At 39.5% G+C, this 26,175-nt stretch overlaps 1 protein-coding gene across 2 annotated transcripts in view; it reads left to right on the top strand.

Moving 5' to 3' along the window:
• LOC145693919 (cGMP-dependent protein kinase, isozyme 1-like) overlaps positions 1-26,175 on the top strand; it is a 912,022-nt gene that overhangs the window by 774,366 nt on the left and 111,481 nt on the right. For both annotated transcript variants that reach the window (XM_081770087.1, XM_081770079.1), the window contains exon 5: positions 25,403-25,545. In XM_081770087.1, the coding sequence (XP_081626213.1) occupies positions 25,403-25,545 (143 nt within the window). The remainder of the gene's footprint in view (positions 1-25,402; positions 25,546-26,175) is intronic.

Below are 26,175 nucleotides of genomic sequence, written 5' to 3'. Positions count from 1 at the left end.
TTCGATTAGCAATGTTTAGAATAGCACAGAAGTTCTCTTTACCAAATCTTTAGATGTCTTGCAACATTAATCTCACATGGTAAACAATTTTCTATCATCAGTAGTTCTAGATGAACAGCATCAGTCCTGGACTTTGTCAAATTTTGTACTTTTAATTTTCTATCCCTTGTTTTATACACTGTTAAATTATATTGACACATTATGACCATTTATGTTGAGTATATGTATAACTACAGGTTTTGGTTCCAAATTTTAAGTACTAACATAGTAGCTATTAAAATAGAGGAAACATCTAAAGAAAATGCAACTTATTTGACAACGTTAGACCCGTTTAGCCCGTTGTACAGTTTGTATTCGTCACCAAATTGAGTCATAAACATATGAATTGTTTTCAAAAGAGTAATGAACCATTTTTCATTCAGTGCAATGGTCAGCAATGATGATGGAGGAAATCTACAGCAGTCTAACCATTCTAAAACTTATTGTACATGTTAAATAATGTTCAGATCAAAGGTTTGAACGGGCCATAGGGACTACTGAAGTTCACTCTCATGCTTTCTTGCCCGTCGGTTCCTGTGCTGTTGCTGCTTCTTTTCTGCATTTTCATACTACTAATTTTCTCACGAAACAGTTTTAATACAAAATTTCTAATCTCTCTTAACAGGTCTGGCTATGCGTGTTGACGCATTACCAACTTGAAATGCTGCATACTTTTTTTTTTTTTTTTTTTTTTTTTTTAATGTGATACCTGTTTCATAGGATGCACGCAATAGCTTAAAATGTCTACATAATTACCGGCAGTAATTTTTGACAGAAATAATAGAACCAACAAAATTACGTGGAATCCTGGGCCACAACGGCACTGCGCCCGATACCATGTTTAAATTTAGGAAACTGTGTGTCCATGGTCATATACACATTTAGGCTCTTGTTAGGAACAAGGAGAAATTGACTCCTCCGATTATCGGTGGTTCATGTTTTGCTCCATTCTTTTCGCGCTGCGTTGATGGCGACTATAAGAAGTTTCGAAATCAAAATCCAACTGCGGATATTGATGTCATGCAGCTCTCATTGCTGTGCGATTGTTAGGTTTGGCTTCGAGACAAGAGTTGCGGCAGTCTAATCTCGAAAAGTTATCTTGAAAATGATGTCTCGGAAAGTGTATCTGTTTCTATTTAAAAAAAACTGTTTCGTGAGCAACCCTAATGATTGTAGAAACAAGTCGTCCCAGATACCGACTGAGTTCTCAAGTCAATTGTGCCACATTATTTTTGTGTTCATTGTGACATTCAAAAGTAGATCTGAAGGGATGCCAAAGCATTTCTCCTCCTCTGTGGTTAGACCTCCACAGATCAGTTCCTTGGTGAGTATCTATTTATGACTTTATCGCTACCCATTGGTTACCGAGCCATTTCCTGTGCAAGCTGAATTTCTTCACGTTAAATCTCAAGCACTGGGAGATGGCGATGGTTAATCAGGATATGCCTGATTCGCAGGGGTTATAAATCCTCCTATCATTATCTCTGGTAGGACCGAGCAAATACGGACTTAGTCCATCGTACGCACCGATCTCCTGCCAAACGGGTGGTTACGTATACTAAAAAGGACAATGCGACTCATTCATTTTGCTGCAGAACCGAAGCTCTTGCCTACCTGTTACACCTACTGATTGAGGGTATTACCCTAGCTAGTAGGGACTTCCAAAATCTGCAATATTGACACTCAAGTGTTACGGCAAGCTCAACTTCCGCTAGAGCAAGTACAAGCTACCGCATCTCATGGTCTGACTACAGCCAGGCAGAGTCCAACCAAAATCTGGGAGCGTATGGAAGCCATAGAGAGCTTGATTTCAGCCTTGGCTAATTATGTCATTCTAAGCCCATCGTGTAGAGGTACCGCAAACACATCAAGATACTCTATCTCATCCCGGACTCAATAGTATATTTCAGGTCACCATTTTGGATTAAGTCCTAGTCACTTTTACTCAGATGTCGGATTTATATTCACTAGGATTGGTTTCCTGTTCTCCAGTGTAGGTGTCTTAGTCAATGAAATCTGGAGTAGGCCTCTTTCCTGGTGAGTCCAAGTAATACGGGACTACCTCAGTTTATAATGCTGAGGTACCACTACTTTTCCAGATCCGATGACATGAATTGGTCACCTATTTGGTAGATTAGGTCGAAACTACTATTCCCTTGTAGGATGACCGTGCATAATGGACACTATTTGACAGAATTTTGTTGCAGCGAAAGCTGTTTGAGGGGATAAAATATTGCCCCTTACCTTATCCGCTCGAAATTGGGACAGAACTGCCTTATATGCCTCCACCCTTTCACGCTTCTGATCTGCGTTCAAAAGTTTCCGAATCCATTTTGCCACGACCTTCTTCATATCCAAGTCTTCATTTATAACTTTCCACACCCGTTCATGACTAATGCCCAATGTTTCCTCTATTTGTTTGAGCGGGATTCGGCGATTGTCGAGAATCATCCGGTGAATGGCGTCAATCATCTCGGGAGAGGTCACTGAAATTAGTCTCACACACCTTGGATCATCGTTCAGACCAAACTGCCCACGTTTGAAGTTCGCTGCCCATTTTTTCACAGTTGCATACGATGGTGCCTTGTTCCCCAATGTCGTGACAAGGTCGTTGTAGATCTCCTTCGGTGAGAGTCTCTTTAGGAAGAGGTACTTGATGAATGCACGGTGTTCAAATTTACTAATTTCTGGGACGTGAGCTGACATCCTCACTTTGGACCTGAAAAAAACAAATTTAAAATTAGTTTAGTCAAACCAAATTTTGCACAGTAGCTTCACAAATTATAAGCCTCATAAACGTATATAACTTTTATATCTAGCTTTGTTTGAACCTGGGTAGGCTGAAAACTTATCAACCTACCCTCGTAGTATGTGCCTAACTCATCTTCAATTGAACGAACACATTTCCGAGGGTTCGCGTTGACGGCTTTCTAATCTAATACTTGATACTTTCGACCATTTGTTGGGAATTTCCAAATATATCATTTTCTATCGTGTTATTGAACTAAGTATTTCCAATTTATCAATAAATTTGTCTGCTAATTCTTACTAACCCTTCTTTTCTTTCTTCCTTTATGCCTGATCTGTGTGTTCCTTTTTTTCTGATCAGTACTTCCTTATAATGTTACCATCGTTGAGTTGATTTTGAGTTTAACGTTCCTTCCAGCAGCGAGGCTATTTGAGAGGGGATCTACTTATTAACGTGAAATCCGAACCACATGAGCTCCGTCAGGAATCGAACCCAGATCTCCCACGCCAAAGGTGCATACGCTAACCGCTTAGCCACAAAGGAGCTCTACATCACCATCGTGTTCTACTACAAAAGCATGAGCATCCCTCATTATAATTATGTTATGTATACACATCTTTCCCTTCTATTTATAAATGCTTTTAGTTTTTAATAACATTCTTCCCCTTCTTTTGTCGTGTATGAAGTGGTTGGCGTTTATTCATTACTACAATATCTTTTAGTTCATCTACCTGAGTTACTCCCACTATGTGGGCTTATTTCATTGTCTGAATTGAACATTTTATAGTTTCCGCTTCGAATCTCTTTCTGACCATTTAACTTCACATATTCCACTAATTAGTCTACTTCGTCTCCTCTTTTGAATTTTCTAATTTCTTTACCCGCAGCATGAAAGATGATAGATACTAATAGTTGTGTAAATATATCTCTTGTAGAGGATTTATACCGGAAGTATTACAGTTATTTCTTATAATTATAACTATACACAATAGTTCATGCAGTTGTAACTAGATAACAATATTTTATTATCTATGTTTCAATCAATAGACACAACACTTTCTGATCTATTGTTGAAATTTATTGAATTTCTTGTTTTTGTGTCTATTTCTCTATTATATATTATTAACTCACCATCAATCTTCTATTTAAACAATTGTTATCTTTAAAATAACATCTAATACTATGTCTCTAATTCTATATAAATCTTATCCTTGTTGATGATTTAATTTCACAGACTATCTTAGAGACTAGTACGAAACCACACGTGACATTTTATAAAGTACTTTGCATTCGAACTTGCCTCCACTAACTCCCCAATACATACGGATGTTCATGTTCTTGTTTTCAAGTTTTACAATTTTACGTGCTGTAATATTTATCGTTTCACTCCAAGTCATCTATATTCCGTAAATCCGAATCAGTATATTTTATATAGGAAATATTTCACGTAACAACCAGCCATTGTATATACATACTTTTTCCAGTTTCTCTTTGTAACAAAGTAAGGGAGAAGTATGGTATTTTCCCGACGCTTCAAACATGGCACCATTACAACCGTTAAAGTCGTTTCGACTACATTGGGAAATAACGTCAAAATACTTTATCAATCAGAGTTCTCTGGCCACATGTAGAACTGTTAGCATCTCCGAGGACATTCTTCGCCTGGCAACTCCATTTGAATCCAATTTGGGATAGGTGTTCCTTCTGGTAATTGAACGACTGCATATAGAGGATTAGATTGTAATGTAGCGCGCAGTGTTTCACCTAAGCAGTATATTATTTCACTCAACAAACAAAAATATCTTTGTTATGGAGGCATCTGTTGGGGAGGAATTGGAATACGAGTGTTCTTCCGTCCCATCTATCAAGTACTTCCATGTTTTCCCATACGAGAGCATAGTTACAGCCAAGATAAATGGAAGCTATACGAGTAACGACACCTATTACCCAGTCTAGAATGGAATGGCCAATGAAGAACGCTGAAAGTAACAATTACTCAATAAAGATATGTGAAAGATTTCCTAGATAGAGATACCCCTAAAATGGCTGCTATGTCATTCATTTGTACTGCTTGCATTAATCTGTTTGCACCTTCTTGAGACTAACTTATGACCTTTCTACATCATTTGTGTGTGTGTGTGTGTGTGTGTGTGTGTGTGTGTGTGTGTGTTTATGTATATATAAGATACCATTTTCCTGTTACATTTGGTTTTAGATAAAGTTATTCCACTATCAATCTAACTGAAAGCGATTAATATTCTGTATAAGAAAATATATCTATTTCATGCATATGTGATTAACTTTGTGCCCTTGAACAAGATAAGTTCTTCTAGGAAAGAAACACTATGCTATTTCTTTGTTCGGAGTAAAGCTACAAAATTCACGAAGAGGGAATCGACACGACATGCAATAGCCACGAACCCTTTTGCTTATCTCAGTTCCGGAAGAGGAAGATCAGCCAATTCCGGGACAAGACAGACATGTTCTTGAAACGTACATTGCGTCGCTACTTAAAAAAATTCTAAAACTTCTTTTGTACAATAATTGTCACCAACTTCTTATCACGACATATGCTAAAAGGGCCATCAACATACATTAATGATAGAGAAACAGTTTTGTGGAGAATCAAAATTCACATTTGCCCTATTCGTGTTCATGCAAACTCTTTTGTTGTATTTCATTCCTATTGTCCAAACTCGTGTATTTCGTTTTAACCTTTGAATCTTGCGGCGTTATGTTATAGTAAAAACCACACATCAACAAAAATTGAATTGAGTCCAACTGGTGCAGATAATTCTTTTGCTGTAATCATTGCAGTAAATATATATTATGCTTCTGTTCCAAATCTGTTTGAGTTACTTGAAATGAATCCAGAAAAGTAATAGTGATTTTATTTTTATTGTTATATTATGTTTACGTCAAGGAAATTATTAGTTATCTTCTATGAATAGAATTTTCTTTCACAAAAATCTTAAGTAGATGTGTTCAGAAAAGAAAATGGGAAGATGTAGGCGTTAGGGAAGTTGAAGGTCTAACTTGAGTAATTGATGTTACAACTGTAGTGATTTCTGGCTTAGATTTGTATATTATTGCCAAAGCATTTCTCAACACAATCCTTGCTGAAACGTCAAAACACACGCATAAATTTAATTAAGGATATTAGTTTTAATAATTATTCCAATTAAAACTTCACCCAAGCGTCTTGACTATCCTCCTCACCAATCATCTCTTACTTTTTTTTATATGAAGTCCATTCGAAAAGAAACTTTACTTAGGTACATACATATGCCATGTACTAGTACGACAATAGGGCCTGTGTATCTTCTATTTATTTATTTGCTGTTTTCTACTTCATGAAGCCGACCATTATCATCGGAAAGGGGTTGGGGTTTAATTTATTACTTATCTAATCACCCTTCATCTGCATCTTCTTTGCCTGCCCCTCTCATCTGCGAATACTGCTACTGGACTCGCAGGTGGTTGGTGGGAGATATGATAGAGAATATATAGTCGACGTCTTTCTCTGCCAGAGTTGGGTGTGGGCCATTCTGTTCTAGCTGTTGTGCGAGTTTAGTGTTTTCTTTGTTTTTTTATGAAAATCTAAAAAAAACACAAATATAAAATTAAAAAGTCCGCATCTTTTTATACTTATTCTAGGTTTGTAAGGATTGTACTTAGATAATTAATGTTTTTATTGTTTTTTCTATCGGTTATTATTATTATTTAGGGAACATATATTTTTCTGACTAGCATGAAGATTTGGTGTAAAGCTTAGCTCACGAATCTCTGCCGCCATTGACGCCAACGAAGAATTTCTTGCAAGACAAATACTATTGAAGTAACTTAAATATTCTACTTAAGTTACTTCAATAGTATGGGCAACCAGGGCACAAGTGGACACTTTTTGTAAATCAAAGAATTGCGATGTAATGGTGACAGCGAAAGATACAATATCTCTTTGATGTGAAAACCTGTTATCTCTAATAACATATACAGTCTAATTCCGACAAAACAAGCAGAGGATACAGAGGAATAACATAGTTTAGGCGAAGCAAAAATTTCCTACTCATGCCCCATGTGGTGGGGTAAGAGTAAACAACGGTTGGAGCAACACTGTACAGTCGATTGAAAACATAGAAGCGTAGACATAAACGCCAAGAAACACGTTGAATCATAGATGTGTATAAAACTGGTAACATGGAACTACAGGAAGTTATAAAATACCAAATACCAAATGAAACTGCCAACAAAAGTTACAGTAATATATCATACATGTTATAACGACAAAATATGAAAATAGGAGGAATCAGCTCAACATTCGTCACAAAACAGTTACGTGCGGTGCTACATACGTACACAGTGGTCACACACGTACACAGACTTCCTTTGATCAAAATTGGAATATTGTTCGTGAGACTACTCATTGCATATGATACAGGAACTCTATATTTCAACGTTTTGGGGTATCAGAAAAATAGTTCCCCACAGAATTGGCAGGGCATATCCATGTCGTCCGGTACAGGTATATTTGACTGATGAGTGATGCTTTGTGATTGGTTAGATTACTTTGATGGGAATTACTTGTTTGCTGTTCCTAGCTTCTTTTGTGTTGCAGCGCAACATTGCCTGTCGACATTCTCATGCGGTATGGCCTGTGCTCAGGCTGTGAAATTCTAAACGATAATGCAAACGTTTTGTTAGTAGTTTATGGCCGCCAATTTCTCTCACCTATGCAAATGTCTTTTACTCAATGTTACATGTTGGCTCCTATATTTTCTTTACCCAACTATACCACAAAGGGCAAGAGTGAACGTTCACGCTTGCCCCGTACACTCTTGCACCGCCTCAGGCATCTTCCAATCATTGCCCGCCATTCCCTGTCTAAGCACTTTTCTTCTTGCGTACTACTGATAAGAAATACGAACCGATACAGCTTTTCCATGAATTATTTCCAGTCCCGTACCCTCAACTGAAACTACATTACATACTGTGACACGACCTACGAATCTTTTACTGCGTTCCTTCTAAAACAAACTTTCCATTCTGCTGCTCTTCACACTGCATGCACACGGTCCTTTCCTTTTCCGTTCTGACATGTGCCATGCCGCACTAGTTTTCAACATTCGCTTATTTACCGACGTTGCTCCTTCTCCGTAAATACTGTTTTCACTCTTGCCCGGCGTTCACTCTTGCCCTGGTTACCCATATCTGTCTTGGACGAAATTCTTCCTTGGCGTCCATCGCGGCAAGAGATTCGTGAGCTAAGCTATACTTAACCATTTTCCGGTCCACTTAATCCGAAGTAAGCAGGTCCTGGTGGAGCAACCCGAGTTGTTAAGATTTCCGCATTTGTTTCAATTTGGACCAGGACGAGTAAATTCGCACTTGGATCGTCGACCGTTCTTTCGCGATTTATTGCGAGATATTTCGTGTCAACATAGCCACGCTTGGGAAGAAAATTAGACCAGGACTGACCTACTTAGTAAAACGAAATAACTCGGGTTAATCCGGGAAGCGGTTAAGTTATTTCATTAGTATCTGTCTTGGAAGAGTTGGCGTCAATCGTTGGCGAACTCTTCGTTGGCGTCAATCGCAGCAAGAGATTCATGAGCTAAGCTATACTTAAGTTACTTCATTAGTGTCTGTCTTGGAGGAAATTCTTCGTTGGCGTCAATCGCGGCAAGAGATTGGTGAACTAAGCTATACTTAACTTACTTCATTAGTATCTGTCTTGCAAGAAATTCTTCGTTGGGGTCCATCGCGACAAGAGATTTGGGAGTTAAGCTATACTTAACTCATTTCATTAGTATCTGTCTTGGAAGAAATTCTTCTTTGGCATCAATCGCGGCAAGAGATTCGTGAGCTAAACTATACTTAAATTACTTCATTAGTATCTGTCTTGGAAGAAATTCTTCGTTGGCGTCAATCGCGGCAAGAGATTCGTGAGCTAAGCTATACTTAACTTACTTCATTAGTATCTGTCTTGAAGGAAATTCTTCGTTGGCGTCAATCGCGGCAAGAGATTGGTGAGCTAACCTATACTTAAGTTACTCCATTGGTATCTGTCTTGGAGGAAATTCTTCACTGGCGTCAATCGCGGCAGAGATTCGTAAGCCCCCATTCTGTTTCACCATGTTAACTCCACACTAATCCTTCGATGATGGCATGTCTACAAAATTAGTTCGGGAGTAGTGTTAGTTCTTCTCATGAACGTCTGGGTGTAGTGTTACGGGCACCACATGCAGTTTGGATTTTTAAATATTAACAATAAAAATCCATATGTAGGTAAAAAGAATCTTTAATATCGTGTCCGGGCTCTCCATCTCCAAAGAAGTCCACATCTGATGTGAGCGAGGCCGAAACAATTCTTTGTGTATATAATGTGAAAAATACAAGTATCATGACTTTGTAGTCCGCTGTCTTGTAACAAAAGAAAAGACTGATGGATATCAAGTTCTTAATATGTCCCTGTGGTATTAAGGGTCCGTTTTACTTTTGTTATAAACACAGTTATTACACATAGCCAAACAAGTTAAGGACATTTAAAAAATTACGAAATGACTCGTTGTTTGTTGAAGTGAAACATCAGAAGTAAACGACGAAGCTACTCAAGTTAGATAAGATTGGAACACATCACGTTTCAGTGGAGCTTGACCGACTGTTAGCCGCGGACTGATATCATGTTGAAATCTCTTGAATGCTAAAGATGACGAAATTAAATGCGAGTTAGCATCCAATATGTAGTTGTAATTCGAATACAAAGTGAGAAGTTAGGAGAACTAGTTTCCACACAGTCCCTGATTCTTACTTTAAGTTTGTCAATTCTTCCGAGATTCGTTGAAGCTGGATATTATCGTTTAAAAGTGCGCCCCTACACACCTAACTCAATTCATTGCTTCAAGTGTCAACATTTCGAACATGTCAGAACGTCCTGTAATGCAACGACTGCAATTTGTGTAAATTGTGGTCAGAGAAGTCATGGTGCAGAGCACTGTACAACGACTAAGCCCTACTGTGTTAACTGTAAGAATGATCATTCTGCTTGGGCCGCGGACTTTCCAGCTTTTCAGAATGAGAAACGAAACCGATGGTAGTTAAAAAGATTTCCGCTACTGATGCCAATCGTCGCATAAACGAGAGCGTTTCTACTCCCTGTTCTGTTTAATTCGTAGTCACAAATTCCCGGGTGTCTGTTTTCACCCAAACGAGTGACGTTATCACCTAAAAACCATTTACTGAATGTGAGATTGTAGAAAATGGAACCACAGTCGCTGCGTCATCCAGCCCACGATCAAAGATTCTGTGTGTTCCTCATAACGGTGGTTTAATTAAACTACCACCACTCCACCACTTACCGTACATTACTAGAATGAAACTAAGCTGGCATATTCAGCAACGTATTAATGATCACTCTCGGGGAAAAACAAAATATCCATTATTGCGAAGACTATCTTCGATTTCACTGCAATTGAATGTCGTAGGGACGAACTGATCGATAATGAGTGAGTAGACGATGATTGAGCTCACGATTGAGCTTTCAGCGCTAAACTCTCTAACTGTAGTGCTTCTTCAATGGAATCCTAAGGGCTTCAGTAGTGATTTTTAAGGAGTTGAAACAACTAATCTAACATGGGTTCCTGTCATCTCGGCATGGCGCGTCCTCAGTTTGCGGATCGAGGAGAAGGCCTCTAGATATAGAGCTTAGCTGCGAATATACTGAATAAGCAGTCGCGGACAGCCGACTAGGAGTGATCCTCCAGCTTGGGGGTTTGAGTAAGGCTAACAACCTCATCCTATTAAAAAAAAACACTAGTTCAGAAATATTCACAAAAGCCTCGGACAAGGACTACTAACTTGGCACGACCTCAGCAAAAGAAAATGGACATGAGATTTGGAACATGGAATATTAGAAGTCTTTATAGGCCAGTCGCGTTAAAATCCATAACGAGTGAGTTAGAGAAATACAGGATGGACTTAGTAGGAGTTCAGCAAATTAGGTGGGAAGGAAATGGATCTGTGAATTCCGGAAATTTTACGTTCTTTTACGGGGAAGGAAATAAAAGTCACCAGTTAGGAACAGGGTTTTTCGTTCTTAAACGAATATTACCAGTAATTAAACGGGTTGAATTTGTTACTGACAGACTTTCTTTTATTACTCTTAAGGGACGGTGATGTGATGTTATTGTTTTAAATGCACATGCCCCAACTGAAGATAAAGATGACAATATAAAAGACAGTTTTCACGAAGAAGTGGAACGTATATTTGACCAACTCCCGCGATACCATATAAAAATTCTATTAGGGGATTTCAATGCGAAAGTAGGACGAGAAGATATTTTCAAACCGATTATAGGGAATGAAAGTCTGCATAAGGAAAGTAATGACAACGGTGTTAGACTCGTGAACTTTGCAATATCCAAAAACCTAATCGTGAAGAGTACAAAATTCCCACATCGCGACGTTTATAAATACACTTGGACATAACCAGACGGGAAAACACATAATCAAATTGATCACGTTCTAGTAGATAGAAGAAGGCAATCTAGCATAATTGATGTCCGGTCGCTTAGAGGGGCTGATTATGACACTGATAACTTCCTGGTAGCAGCGATAATACGAGAGAGATTATCGTTTAATAAAGGTAATATTCATTGTCCGAAAACGGAGAGATTCCATTTAAAGAAATTAGAAGAGAGCCAGGTAAGACAGGAATACCAGATTGAAGTTTCGAATAGATTCTCTGCTTTAGAAGATTCGGAGTGCACTAGTGTTGAGGATACCTGGATTGAAAACTAGAGATAGCATTAAAATATCAGCAAAAGAAAAATTGGGACACGCAGAAATACGTAGGAACAAATCATGGTTCGACCAGGAATGCATTAAACTAGCAGAGAAGAGAAAACAGGCAAAATTACGCTGGCTACAAAATCCGAATGAAATAACTACACAAAATTTCGCAGATATCAGGCGGGAAACTTCCAAAAGTTTTAGAACAAACTAACGCGAGTTTTTGAAAGTTAAAATTAAGGAACTTGAAGATAATAGTAAAAATAAAAACATCCGGGACATGTATAATGGGATCAGCGAATTTAAGAAAGGCTATCAACCTCGTGCTTATATATTAAAGAAATCTGACGGCACAGTTCTCACTGATACGGACAGCATCTTAAATAGATGGAAAGATTTCTTTGACGATTTGCTTAACATGCAACCAAAAACTAATGTGCGTGGAGAAAAGGAGATACAGACCGCAGAACTGTATATTCCAAAACCCAACCGAATAGAAGTATAAACCGCTATAAAGAAATTAAAGAAACATAAATCTCCGGGTGTAGATGAAATTCCGGCTGAGTTAATTTTAGCTGGAGGCGAAAAATTGTGGAACAAGATACACAAACTCATTCTCCTTATCTGGAACAAGAAAGAATTGCCACAAGAGTGGAAAGAATCAATCATTGTTCCAATTCACAAGACAGGCGACAAAACTGACTATAATAATTACCGAGGCATTTCTCTTCTGTCAACATCCTATAAAATACTTTCAAATATTCTATTAGCAAGATTGACTCCATACGCAGATGAAATTATTGGAGATTATCAGTGCGGATTTAGACGAAATCGATCAACTATCGACCAAATATTTACCATTCGCCAAATACTCGAAAAAAAGTGGGAATACAATACCCCGGTACATCAACTATTTATTGATTTTAGAAAGGCGTACCACTCGGTTAGAAGAGAAACATTATACAACGTTCTTACAGAACTTGGAATACCGAGAAAACTAATTAGATTAATTAAGATATGTTTAAATGAATCCCAGAGTAAAGTCCGGGTAGGAAAATTTTTGTCCATGAGCTTTCACGTCGAAAATGGCCTGAAACAAGGAGATGCGTTGTCGCCATTATTATTTAACTTTGTTCTGGAATACGTTATGAGGAAAATCAAAGATAGTAACCAGGGTCTAGAGTTGAATGGTATTCACCAGGTTATGGCATATGCTGATTATGTAAATTTAATAGATGATAGGAGAGCAATAGTAAGAAATGCAGAGATCTTATTAAACGCTTGCAGGGACATGGGTTTAGAAGTAAATGCAGAGAAAACTAAATACATGGAAGGGCGTCGGGACCGTAATGCAGCAAATTATGGATGCGTTAAAATATTAAATAATACTTTTGATAAAGTGGATAGTTCCAAATATCTAGGATCAGTATTAACAGAGAAAAATCATATTCACGAAGAAATTAAATGTCGACTAAAAGCAGGGAATTCGTGTTACTATTCGGTTTAAAATCTCTTGTCATCGCGAATTCTGTCGAGGAATTTGAAGCTTAAAATATACAAAACAATAATCATGCCTGTTGTTCTGTATGGTTGCGAAACATGGTCGCTTACTCTGAGGTAAGAACATAGACTAAAAGTATTTGAGAACAAGATCCTGAGACGAATATTCGGACCCAAGAGAAACGGGAATGAGGAATGTCGGAAACTTCATAACGAGGAACTACATAATTTATACGGTTTACCCAACATTGTTAGGGTCGTCAAGCCTAGGAGGTTTAGGTGGGCGGGTCATGTAGCTAGAATGGAAGAAAGTAGAAACGCTTTCAAAGTCTTGACTTGAAGACCAATCGGAAAACGACCATTAGGAAGACCTAGGCGCAGATGGGAGGACATTATTAAGGTGGATCTCGCAGAGATTGGAATACAAAGTAGAAACTGGATGCAGTTAGCTAAGGATAGAAGTCAGAGGAGAGCTTTTGTGAACGCGGCATTAAACCTCCGGGTTCCCTATGCCATAGAGTTAGTTAGTTAGTTAGAAACAACTAATTTCTAACCACTCACCGGCTGTTTGTCTCTTTGCAGGAAACTCAGTTTCGACCACTACAGTCATCAGTTTTAACTTGATACATGATATATAGTTGTGATAAGCACACTGAAGGTCACGCCACTAGCGGCATTGCCATCGCTATACAAAATGCGAGCTTCCTTCCCTCATCCAATTATGATCTGTTCATTGTTTATTCCTCGTGCTGGAACATTTTTGGAAGTCACCTTTAGAATAAACTTGAGTCACTTGTATTGATGTTGGAGATCTGAATTCGTACCATCGCCTATGAGATTTTATTCAAACTGAAGATCATGGCCATTAGGTGTCGAAATTCCTTGATGAGAATAAGATGATCGTCCTTACTGACGGTAGTTCTACTCACTTTCCTCGTGCATTGTCCTATCCCTGTGTAGTATTTCCCTTATGGCTTCAACCACATGGAGAGTGCATCCAGATCTCGGTAACAGTGTTAATTTTCCAGTGATTGTGGAGGTCTCCCTGTTAGTAATTCATGTCATTTTTGACGCTTCAACTCGTAGTGTACTGATTGGCTAACTTTTCGGGAGCTTTGTGAGTTTTATCACTGTTAAGACTAATCTTATGACTGTGATCAATGCTGCCCATGGTTCCATACCAGAATGCAGAGGCAATGGTCCATAACGGCGAGTTCCATAGTGATCTGCGGAAATTCGTGATGGTAGCCTGGCTCGTCGGCGTGCCCTTGGTAGTTTTAACATGCATCAAACTAACGAGAGTCTTCAACAATTTTCCATTCTTCGTTATAGATACCTGATGAAATCTTCGAGGCACCAAACCTGGAAAGATTATGCATCGCCTCTCAGTGATAGAACCCCTATGACTACACTGAGAAAAATCCGTTATCCGTACAGCAGTATATTGTAAAAATACGTGGAATCCTTATGTTTACTACAGAAATAAGTACGAAGCATACCTTATCCATATGCTACTTACGTGCTGCCTCTATCCCGCTTAGATGTTATGTCATGCCTTAGCAGGATGTCTGACATCTAACAGTCTTCCGAATATTACATACGAAATCATATCTTACATGCGTCAGCTACATGTTACATACATCTATATGTCAGATCCTGACCCCCTATATATAGTTCTTTCGTTCATGCGGAAAGTACGTTTATTCGGAACACTTATAGGAAAAGTACGTATAAAATATACTTCCTCAGTTATACATATACTGTGCGTTAAGTCCAAAAACTACAGGATTTATAAATGTAACCTACGTTTTTACATACTCCACATACGTTTTATTTTCTCTCAGTGTACTGTTTGGCGTCGAATTCGCTCCATAAATGGCCACTATTCTTCTAACATGCTCGCTCTATCAGCAAACGGGTTCTGGAGTCTAACCCCATAGAGAGATATCCATCATATTGGGCAGAAACTTTTCTTCTATCTCTGACTCTGGACTCTAACGACACAACTTGACGTTGCGGAATTTTGAATAAGTCAGGTTTAATCACTTTCGAACCCGTACCGAGAAGAAATCTTTAAATTGACGTAGCACCAATATTGAAGATTATTCATTTGCTTCACGACTCAGAAATTCAATTGTGTGTGTGTCACCAAACACTTCTCCATGAATTGATAGTATATCTTATGGTTGGTTGCGCAGGTGCATTTCGCCAGCCCCCCACCTTGGAGTTTCGAAAAAAAAAACTATGCCAATCGTTTGTGCTACGTTTGTGCCGGAATGTACCGCAAAAATTTTCGATTGTACCACTTCCGGTACAAAGTTATAATAGTTTTAAAGTTGGGGGGGCTGGGGAAACGGCAGCCCCCCCACCTTGGAATTTCGAAACAAAACCTATGCCAATCGTTTGTGCTACGTTTGTGCCGGAATGTACCGCAAAAATTTTCGTTTGTACCACTTCCGGTACGAAGTTATGAGTTTTAAAGTGGGAGGGCTGAAGAAACGGCAGCCTCGAAACTTGGAATTTCGAAACAAAACCTATGGCAATCGTTTGTGCTACGTTTGTGCCGGAATGTACCGCAAAAATTTTCGTTTCTACCACTTCCGGTACGAAGTTATAAGAGTTTTAAAGTGGGAGGGCTGAAGAAACGGCAGCCTCGAAACTTGGAATTTCGAAAGAAAACCTATGGCAATCGTTTGTGCTACGTTTGTGCCGGAATGTACCGCAAAAATTTTCGTCCGTACCACTTCCGGTACGAAGTTATATGGGTTTTAAAAGGGAAGGGCTGGAGAAACGGAAGCCCCCAACCTTGGAATTTCGAAACAAAACCTATGCCAATCGTTTGTGCTACATTTGTGCCGGAATGTACCGGAAAAATTTTCGTTTGTACTACTTCCGGTACGAAGTTATAAGGGTTTTAAAGTGGGGAGCTGGGGAAACGGAAACCTCCTAAAGTGAAATTTCGAAACAAAACCTATGCCAATCGTTTGTGCTACGTTTGTGCCGGAATGTACCGCAAAAATTTTCGTTTGTACCACTTCCGGTACGAAGTTATAATAGTTTTAAAGTGGGAGGCTGGGGAAACGGCAGCCCCCCGACCTTGGAATTTCAAAACAAAACTTATGACAATCGTTTGTGCTACGTTTGTGCCGGAATGTACCGCAAAAATTTTCGTTTGTACCACTTCCGGTACGAAGTTATAAGGGTTTTGAAGTGGGGAACTGGGGAAACGGCAGCCTCCAACCTTGGAATTTCGAAACAAAAACTATGCGAATCGTTTGTGCTACGTTTGTGCCGGAATATACCGCAAAAATTTTCGTTTGTACCACATCCGGTACGAAGTTATAATAGTTTTAAAGTGGGAGGCTGGGGAAGCGGCAACTCCCACCTAGGAATTTTTAAACAAAACCTATGCCAATCGTTTGTGCTACGTTTGTGCCGGAATGTACCGCAAAAAAATTCGTCCGTACTACTTCCGGTACGAAGTTATAAGGGTTTTAATGTGGGGGGGGGGCTGGAAAAACGGCAGCCTCCAACCTTGGAATTTCGAAAGAAAGACTATGCTAATCGTGTGTGCTACGTTTGTGCCGGAATGTACCGCAAAAAGTTGCGTTTGCTCCACTTCCGGTACGAAGTTATATGAGTTTTCAAGAGGGGCTGTGGAAACGGCAGCCCCGCACCCAGGAATTTCGAAATGAAACCTATGCCCATTCTTTGCACTACTTTTGAACAGGAACGTTTCGTTAAACTCTTTTCTGTACCACTTCCGGTACAAAGATACGAGAGTTTCAAACTACGGAGCTGCTGTTTTCATCCCCCCTCGGAATTTCAAAACGAGACCTATGCAAATCGTTTTACAACATTTGTGTCGGAATGTATCGCAAACATTTTTGTTTGTATCAGTTCCAGTACAAAAGTATGACAGTTTGAACTAGGGGGCTGCCTTTCCAGAACCCCCCACCTTGGAATTTCGAGATAAAACTATGTCAATCGTTTGTGGTACGTTTTTACCGGAATGTACCGCAAAAAAAATACGTGCCTGAAGTTGGCCCCCCACCTCTCCCAAATTACACCAAACGTAGCACATTGTTAATGCATCGTTAGTGCACGTTAGTGCATTTAGAACTAACGTTAGTGCTATCAGCGTTTACGAGATATTGAAGATTTTGGTGGGGGACCAACTTCATATGAAGTTAGCCCCCACCCATCTTTATGCAGACAGATTTTCACAAAACTTAGCGCATCGTTAGTGCATCGTTAATGCACTTAAACAAACTAAGCACTACCGTAAGTGCAACCATATTTTGGGATTATTCAAGATTTTCGGTGGGGGGGGCCAACTTCAGAAATATCAAATTCTATACAAATAGAGGTAGAAACATGGGGTTGACAGTAATCGTTAGTGCATCGTTAGTGCACTTAAAAGCACTAAGCACTAACGTTAGTGCTACTGTATTTTGGGATTTATTCAAGATTTTTGGTGAGGGGGACAACTTCAGAAATATCAAATTATATACAAATAGAGGTAGAAACACAGTGTTAACGGCAATCATTAGTGCATCATTAGTGCACTTAAACGCACTAAGCACTAACGTTAGTGCTACCATATTTTGAGATTTATTCAAGATTTTTGTTGGAGGGGCCAACTTCAGAAATATCAAATTCTATACAAATAGAGGTAGAATCATAGTGTTAACGGCAATCGTTAGTGCATCGTTAGTGTACGTAAACGCACTAAGGACTAATGTCAGTTCTACAATATTTTGGTATTTATTCAAGATTTTTGGTTAGGAGTCAACGTCAGAAATATCAAATTCCATACAATTGATGTATAAATATGGGGTTAACGGCAATCGTTAGTGCACTGTTAGTGCACTTAAACGCAATAAGCACTAACGTTAGTGTTACCACATTTTGAGATTTATTCAAAATTTTTGGTGGGGGCCAACTTCAGAAATATCAAATTCCATACAAAGTGTCAGTATTTTCAGGAATCAGTAACGAATGCACTAATTACTTTGTTAGTGCTTGAAGAGGGCGCAAATTCACGCTGACCACCAAAGATATTTTACTTGTAGCACCTACACTAATTAAGCACTAACGTTAGGGGTTGGTGCACGAAGAAGCACTAACGATGCACTAAGGATTGTACTGGAAATGATCATAAGTGTTTTTTAATTTGGCAGAAATTTGACACAGTGAAAAACTCCCCTTAAATTTCTTATGTGAGTTTCCTGAGATGTAACTGGCCATAACTACACTAATAATGAAGCACTAACGAAAACGGCTCTAATTTTTTCGTTATTGGTTGAAGTGGGGCGCCAAGTTCATGAAAGCTTCCAAAGGTTTCTTTACTTGTAGGACCTACATTAATGAAGAACTAACGTTAGGTGTTAATGCACTAAGAAGCACTAACGATTTCAGTAGAAGAGGTCATTAGTGCTTTTGATTTTGGCGGAAATTTGACGCAATGAAAAATTCCACATGAATCTCTTATGGGATTTTTGTGGCATATAATTGGCCATATCTACATCAATAGTTAAGCATTAACGGAACTATGAGTGTTTTGCAGAAGCGCTAACGATACATTAACGAATGGACTTATTTTTCGTTACTGCTTGAAGTGGGAACCAAGTTCACGCTGGCCCGCAAAGGTTTCTTACTTATAGCACCTACACTAATGAAGCACGAAACTTAGGTGTTGGTGCACTAGGAAGCACTAATGTTACAAGGAAAGAAAACTTTCGAAATTATCGTGAACTTAGCCCCCACTACAAGCACTAACTAAAAACTTAGTGCCATTCGTTAGTGCATTGGTAGTGCTTCTGGAAAACACTAACAATTTAGTTAGAACTTCAATATTAGTTTAGTTATGGCCAATTACATGTAACGAAACACATAATAAATTTATGGGAAATTTTTCATTGCATCAAATTTCCGGCAAATTCAAGAGTATTAGTGATATATTCTAGTGCAATCGTTAGTGCTTCCAGAGAACACTAACAGTTTCGTTTGTCCTTCAATATTAGTGTAGTTATGGACAATTACATGTCATTAAACTCCTATAAGACATTTATTGGGAATTTTTAATTGCATCAAATTTCCGCCATATTCAAAAGCTAGTAATATTTGACTAATGATATCTTCTAGTTCAATTGTTAGTGGTTCTTAGTGCACCAACCCCTAACGTTAGTACTTCATTAGTGTAGGTGCTACAGATACAATATCTATGGAGGTCACGGTGAACTTGCGTCAACTTCAAGCACTAACAAAAAATTAATGCCATTCATTAGTGTATCGTTAGTGCTTCTAGAAAGCACTAAATGTTTGTATGGAATTTGATATTTCTGAAGTTGGCCCCACCAAAAATCTTGAATAAATCCCAAAATATGGTAATGCTAACCTTAATGCTTAGTGCATTTAAGTGCACTAACGATACAATAACGAGTGTCTTTAACTGCATGTTTCTACCTCTATTTGTATAGAATTTGATATTTCTGAAGTTGGCTCCCATTTAAAATCTTGAATCAATCCCAAAATATTGTAGCACTAACGTCAGTGTTTAGTATTTTAAGTGCACTAACGATGCACTAACGATTGCCGTTAACTCTATGTTCCTATCTCTATTTGTATAGAATTTGAAATTACTGAAGTTGCCCATCCCACCGAAAATCTTGAATGAATTCCAAAATATGGTAGCACCCACGATAGTGCTTAGTACGTTTAAGTGCACTAACGATGCACTAACGTTTGCCATTAACCCCATGTTTCTATCCCTATTTGTATAGAATTTGATATTTCTGAAGTTGACCACCCCACCAAATTTTTTGAATAAATCTCAAAATATAGTAGCACTTACGTTAGTGCTTAGTGCGTTTAAGTGCACTAATGATGCACTAATGATTGCCGTTAACACTATGTTTCTACCTTTATTTGTATAGAATTTAATATTTCTGAAGTTGGCCCCCCACCAAAAATCTTGAATAAATCCCAAAATATGATAGCACTAACGTTAGTGCTTAGTGCTTTTAAGTGCACTAACGATTGCCGTTAACTCTATGTTTCTATCTCTATTTGTATAAAATTTGATGTTTCTGAAGTTTGCCCCCCACTTTAAAACTATTATAACTTCGTACCGGAAGTGGTACAAACGAAAATTTTTGCGGTACATTCCGGCACAAACATAACACAAACGATTGGCATAGGTTTTGTTTTGAAATTCTTGGGTGGGGGGCTGCCGTTTCCCCAGCCCTCCCACTTTAAAACCCTTATAACTTCGTACCGGAAGTGGTACAAACGAAAATTTTTGCGGTACATTCCGGCACAAACGTAGCACAAACGATTGCCATAGGTTTTGTTTCGAAACTCCAAGGTGGGGGGGCTGGCGAAATGCACCTTGGTTGCGCAACGTCTCACGATCCGCAGCTTGGATTATTACAGTTGTTTAATCGCGTCTGGTTGGAGGAAACGTTCCCACCTCGTTGGTGGTTCTGATGCTTTGCATCTTGTAATCAGAGAAGAGAGTAATAACAATTAGGGATGGCCATAAAGTTCCGGTTCCGGCGGAACCGGTTCCGCGAGGAACCGGTTCTCGGAGATCCGGTTTTCAGAACCGGTTCTGGAACCGGTTCCGGACCTGGATCCGAAAACCCGGTTCCAGAACCGGATCTTAGGAACCGGTTCCAGACCTGGATCCGAAAACCCGGTTCCAGAACCGGATCTTAAGAACCGGTTCCAGATCTGGACCTGAAAACCCGGTTCCAGAACCGGATCTTAGGAACCGGTTCCAGATCTGGACCTGAAAACCCGGTTCCAGAACCGGATCTTAGGGACCGGTTCCAGACCTGGATCCGAAAGCCTCCAAAGACCTGTAAAGAAGGCACAAAGTTCACCTTCAAAAAAAATGCAAAGAGGACCATGCGCTTGTGCCTTCCCCGCCCAGACCCGCTTGTGCCCCCAGAAAAAAAAATTGGTCCACCAGTGGGTGTTTAGCCAAATGAGCTGGCCAGTTTGCCTGTTTAGCCAATGAGTTTGCCAGTTACCCAGTTTATTTAGCCAAATGAGACAAGCTGCCACCGTCTGGGAGCCTGCCTGTCGCTTCCACCATTTCATCTAGCATACTGTTCACAGCTTGCCAGCAGCTCGCGTTTAGGTAGGGATGGTAACAAAGTTTCGGTTCCAGCGGAACCGGTTCCGCGAGGAACCGGTTCTGTTTTCAGAACCGGTTCCAGACCTAGATCCGAAGAACCGGTTCCAGACCTGGAACCGAATAACCGGTTCTAGACCTGGATCCGAAGAACCGGTTCCAGACCTGGATCCGAAAAACCGGTTCCGGAACCGGATCTTCTAGAACCGGATCCGTTCAGACCCGAAAACCGGTTCCACCAAGAACCGGTTCTGGCCATCCCTAATAACAATCACGAGCTACAGACAGATTGCTCTGACGAAATGTCTATAAGCTCTCTGACCAACTGGTGAAGAAGATTATCGTTTTGTATTTAGAATCAAACTCTGTTAAGCAAGTTTCAGTTACTTTAGCTCCTACAGGCAATCTTGCTAACCTCGATATGCAAATTCAAGAAGCCTACTTTCTATTGACATCATCTTATTGCAATTTTTTTGATTTAGAAAAGTCTTACGACACAACTTGACGTTGCGGAATTTTGAAACAACTTTATGACTGGGGTATTGATAGCCACATGGCGGCATTCTTAAAAATCTTTCTGGATGAACATTATGTTGAAGTGCATATAAACGTTGGTTTTTTTTAGAGCGATTTTAGCAAGAAAACTGAGTCCACCACTGCTGTGCTCTTAGTGCCACATAGTTCTGTCGCCGTCAACAATGTTCTGTCGTAGACCCAAACTCCTGTGTCGGCTCTACTCTATGTTTACGTTCTCTTCTTTATTGCCGATGTAGATACCTTCGCGATATTACTCGACAGCTTCAAATAACATTAAATCGCTGTCTCGCGGGCATTCGGGGAAACGAGCGTGCCGACCCAGTAGCTAAGAATGCGTCATTGGCAGATGTTGCACTGGAATACGTCGGGACGCGGAAATTTTCTCCAACATCGCAACGGGTGACAACTCTATGCACAAGAAAGATTAGAAACATTACTTGAGTTAAATTACATACTCAATATTTACTCCCAAAGAAAATCACCTGTTCATACGACAATAGAAAGTGTTTACAATGGTAGATTACTATTTGTTAGTGTGCTTGTATGTATTTGAATTTTGATAGATGTAAAGGTATTTGTATTTATCCCTTTTGATGCCAATGACCGATCGATATGTACAGGGCGACAAGAAATAACCCTACGAATGTTTGTTATCATAGATTTATTAAACTGAAAGCATTTTGCAATCATCATCATAGGTATTCTGCCTTTATTGCCAGGTCTCTTGCCGCAGCTGAGAAGCTTCCATGCTCCACGGTCCTCCGCTAACCTCTTCGTCTTCGCGTATGATCTTTCTGTTTTAATATTATCCATTAATTGTAGTTTCCTTCGCCCCCTCACTCTCTTTCCCGCCACCATACCCTCTAGGACGTCCCTCATGATACAACAACACGAAATACCAAGAACATGAGTATTTAGGAACAATATGGTCACCCGGTTTCGAAGTGGCCGCCCTTAGCGGCGATACAGACGTTCAAACGTGATTTGAAAGGTTCGGCAATGGGCCGCAGGTCCTCGGGCGACAATCGGTTCTATTCACGACGCAGCGATTGCTTCAGCGATTCCAAACTTTTGTGACGTGTAGTGCATACCCTGGCCTCCAAAATCGACCATTCACAGTAGTCCATGTGGTTGAGATCCGAGGATTAGGGCGGCTATTCCGCAGATGAAATGAAACCCGGAAAATTGGTTCTGCACCCGGAACAGAGCTGCTGAAAAGTCCATTCTGTATCGCAGAAGTGCCGCTTGGCCCACGGAAGTACCACGGTCTCGAGAATGTCGCTGCAGTACACCTAGTGGTTGAACTTGATCCCTTGATCCATGAACACCAGGAAGGTCTTGCCGTTTGCGCAAATTGCGCCCCAGACCATGACGGCTGCGGATTTTGAGGTGTTTGACGGTGACTGAGGTGCTGAGAGCCTCTGTGAACCAGGTCCTGTCGTGCTGTTGGTTGTACGCCTGCTCCACGGTGATAGCTTCTCGTCGGTGAAGAGAATGCATTTCCATCGCTGCCCTGCAGCCCGGCTCTTGAGAAGGTGGTATCGTTCGAGTCGGACGCGCTTGTTTTCGATCGTGAGCAGCTGAGTCTTTTGGAGCTTGTACGCCTTGAGGTTGGCCCCCTTTAAGCCATTTGCCGCACCGATTCGCGGTTGATCCCGGTATCAAGAGCGATTTTTCTCATGAAGACCCTCGGATTTCGTTGCACTCTCTTTTTGATGATCTTGCCGTTCTCGGACTTTTGGCAGTGCGCTTTCTTCCTCTTCCGAGACGGTCACCTTCATGGCTGAGCTCCTCAAATCGCTGAACTGTGTTGGAGACTGTCGTTTTTGGAGCATTAAGCAAACGAACAATTTCACTTTGACACTTTCCTTGACGAAAAAGTTCCAACATTGCCCTGAGTTTAGTTGACATTGTGAAACAAACAAAAAAATCTTTGTTAGGAAGACGAAAAAGCATGTACAGGTGCACAAGTATGCAACAAATTAATGCTTATTTGGCTACAGGACACTACATTCCTGGCAGGATACGCGAAACTTCGTCACCCTGTAGTACTAATAGTAGTGCTACTGTCCAAATTTCAATGCTTATTATCTTTTTTATCAATAAATGGACATTGTATTTACTCAGGTGGAATCCTTTATTCTTTGACCATCTCCAGATTACGATGAATTTCTTGCACGTAATATACGAATTTTGGCTAGTTAGAAAAAAAATAATTTAGTGACGAATTTAGTCTCAAATCATTCCAGGAAATTCATCCAGTTTGTGATGTTGAGCCATCGTTTGTAGCGATGTGTGCTATCTCACCTACGTTTCCGATAGTTTTAATTATCAACAATCAGTTCCAACAAGTCCCATGACGACGTCTGAAATTTTAGTACATGGCCTTTATAATATATTTGCTTTGTTCAAAGTTCTACGCTTTTATTTGCATTACAGTAAATGACACAAGAGTTTTTTTTAAAGAAAAGTTTTGAAGATAGTAATTAGGAGGAAGTTTCCAGAATTTTCCATCCTAGGTAGGGAAAAGCGACGTTAGCGTAGAGGGACACAAATACGCTAGTTGTCGCCCAGGGCAAGAACTCGCCTTAGCGTTCCCTGCCCAATCAAACCAAAACGCTCCCCCAAATATTCGCTCAATTTTGCGCCCTTCTAATCCAGCGCCAGGGGCACAAGCCCCGTTTACCTTCCCCTAGTTACGTCACTGTTAGCGTACTTAATTATCTTGGCCAACCTAATTACCATTAAAATTCATGTCTACAATAATTGTAATTTTCTATATTAAACCTTACTATATTGACGCACATTTCATCAGCTATATATGACTTGTATATACTCTTGAATGTGTGGTACAAATCATATGTACTCTTTCAGAGACTTGACCTTAGGGCTCCCGCACAAGAAGCGAGAAAGCCAGCCCATTATAAAGTATAATAATTCATCATGTCATTTTAAGATTGTTTTCTTTGGCTTATAGATTACAGGCATATGTCGAGGATTCATCCAGGTTCACAGTTCTATAAGTATATTGGTTGCATCTTGACTATTCTCATACCTAATCCAGTCATTTTCAACTGGATGAGATATGATATAGGAGCTAGCCTTTATGATGAAACCCAGGACAGAGAGAATAGCGTGAGCACAAAAGGAGGGGGAAAGAGTTAGATGGAATAGAATAAAACAAGCGTTGGTAGTGTAACGATTAGTCGCGATTAGACGGGTAGTATATCTCCAAAACCATTAATTATGCTTTGTTTGCCAGTTACCATTATCTTTTTCTTTTTAAATTAACGTTAGGTCTGTAGTCTTCTCCTTTCTCTCTCTGCCTGGTTTACTGGGAATACGAGCAGGAAACTGAGATGTCACAGAGCATCCAGATGAAAGTGACTGCTCTAATATTTGAAGACCTATCCTCTGCTTTACTATGCCTAATGAACACTACTATCTACATTAAATTGATATTTTCTTTTATACGAGTGCGTAACCAACATGCTCTGTGTACCATATCAAATTTCTTTTTTTCTTAAAATATATTCTTTGCATACTAAACCGGAAACTTAGTATTCAAGCACTCTTGTATACAAAATTTAAACCAAACAATATCAACTAACAGCTATTGAAACATAATTCTTAATTCTCTTTAACAGGTCTAAGCAATTGATTAAGGAAGCTATTATGGACAACGACTTCCTTAAAAACTTAGACTCCAGCCAAGTTAGAGAAATTGTAGATTCCATGTTTTCCAGAGAGTTCCAGAAGGGAAGTTATGTCATCAGGGAAGGAGAAGCCGGTAAATATATTTTCTTTGATGTTCTTTGCTTCTTTACCTTTGTCTCTTTCATTAATTTTGTTTATATGTATTTAAATGTTTTGGAATATTATCGAAACACACATCAATTAAAAATGTATGTAGTTAGAATTCTAGGTAATTATTCGATGGTATCTAGAACCCAGAGAAAAGTAAGTACAGAAAGCAAAATAGTTTTATCATTTATGTTAGAACATTTTATAAAAGCGTGATATGCTAAATACTATTCAAAGAACTTATTTTAAGCAATATTTTACCTATAATATTCGTGAATTTTTTCGCAAACTTCCTCCAAGAGAACTTGATTGATCTACTAAGTGGGTTTTTTCGGGAATACGCGAGAATGTGCTACTGCAGCAACGATTCAAACTGCCTGTGAATATACATACTATAAAAGTAACCAAGAAAGTTCTGTCGCTTTTTCACCCATCACTTTCGAACATCGATATGTCATCTAAGATATACCTGGAAGATCAAAAGTAGTCCTAATCAGAATTTACGACCTTCTGCCAATGTTCTGGCAAGCCATGATTTCCATCGCGGTAGAACTTGGTGTTCCGTGAAGCGAAGAAGGTATCAAGTGCATTTTGCACCTCTACTAGGGATTTGAAC

Source organism: Thermobia domestica, chromosome 1, assembly GCF_964235325.1.
Source record: "Thermobia domestica chromosome 1, izTheDome1.hap1.1, whole genome shotgun sequence".
Lineage (NCBI taxonomy): Eukaryota > Metazoa > Arthropoda > Insecta > Zygentoma > Lepismatidae > Thermobia > Thermobia domestica.
This window is presented reverse-complemented; position numbering and strand designations above follow the sequence as displayed.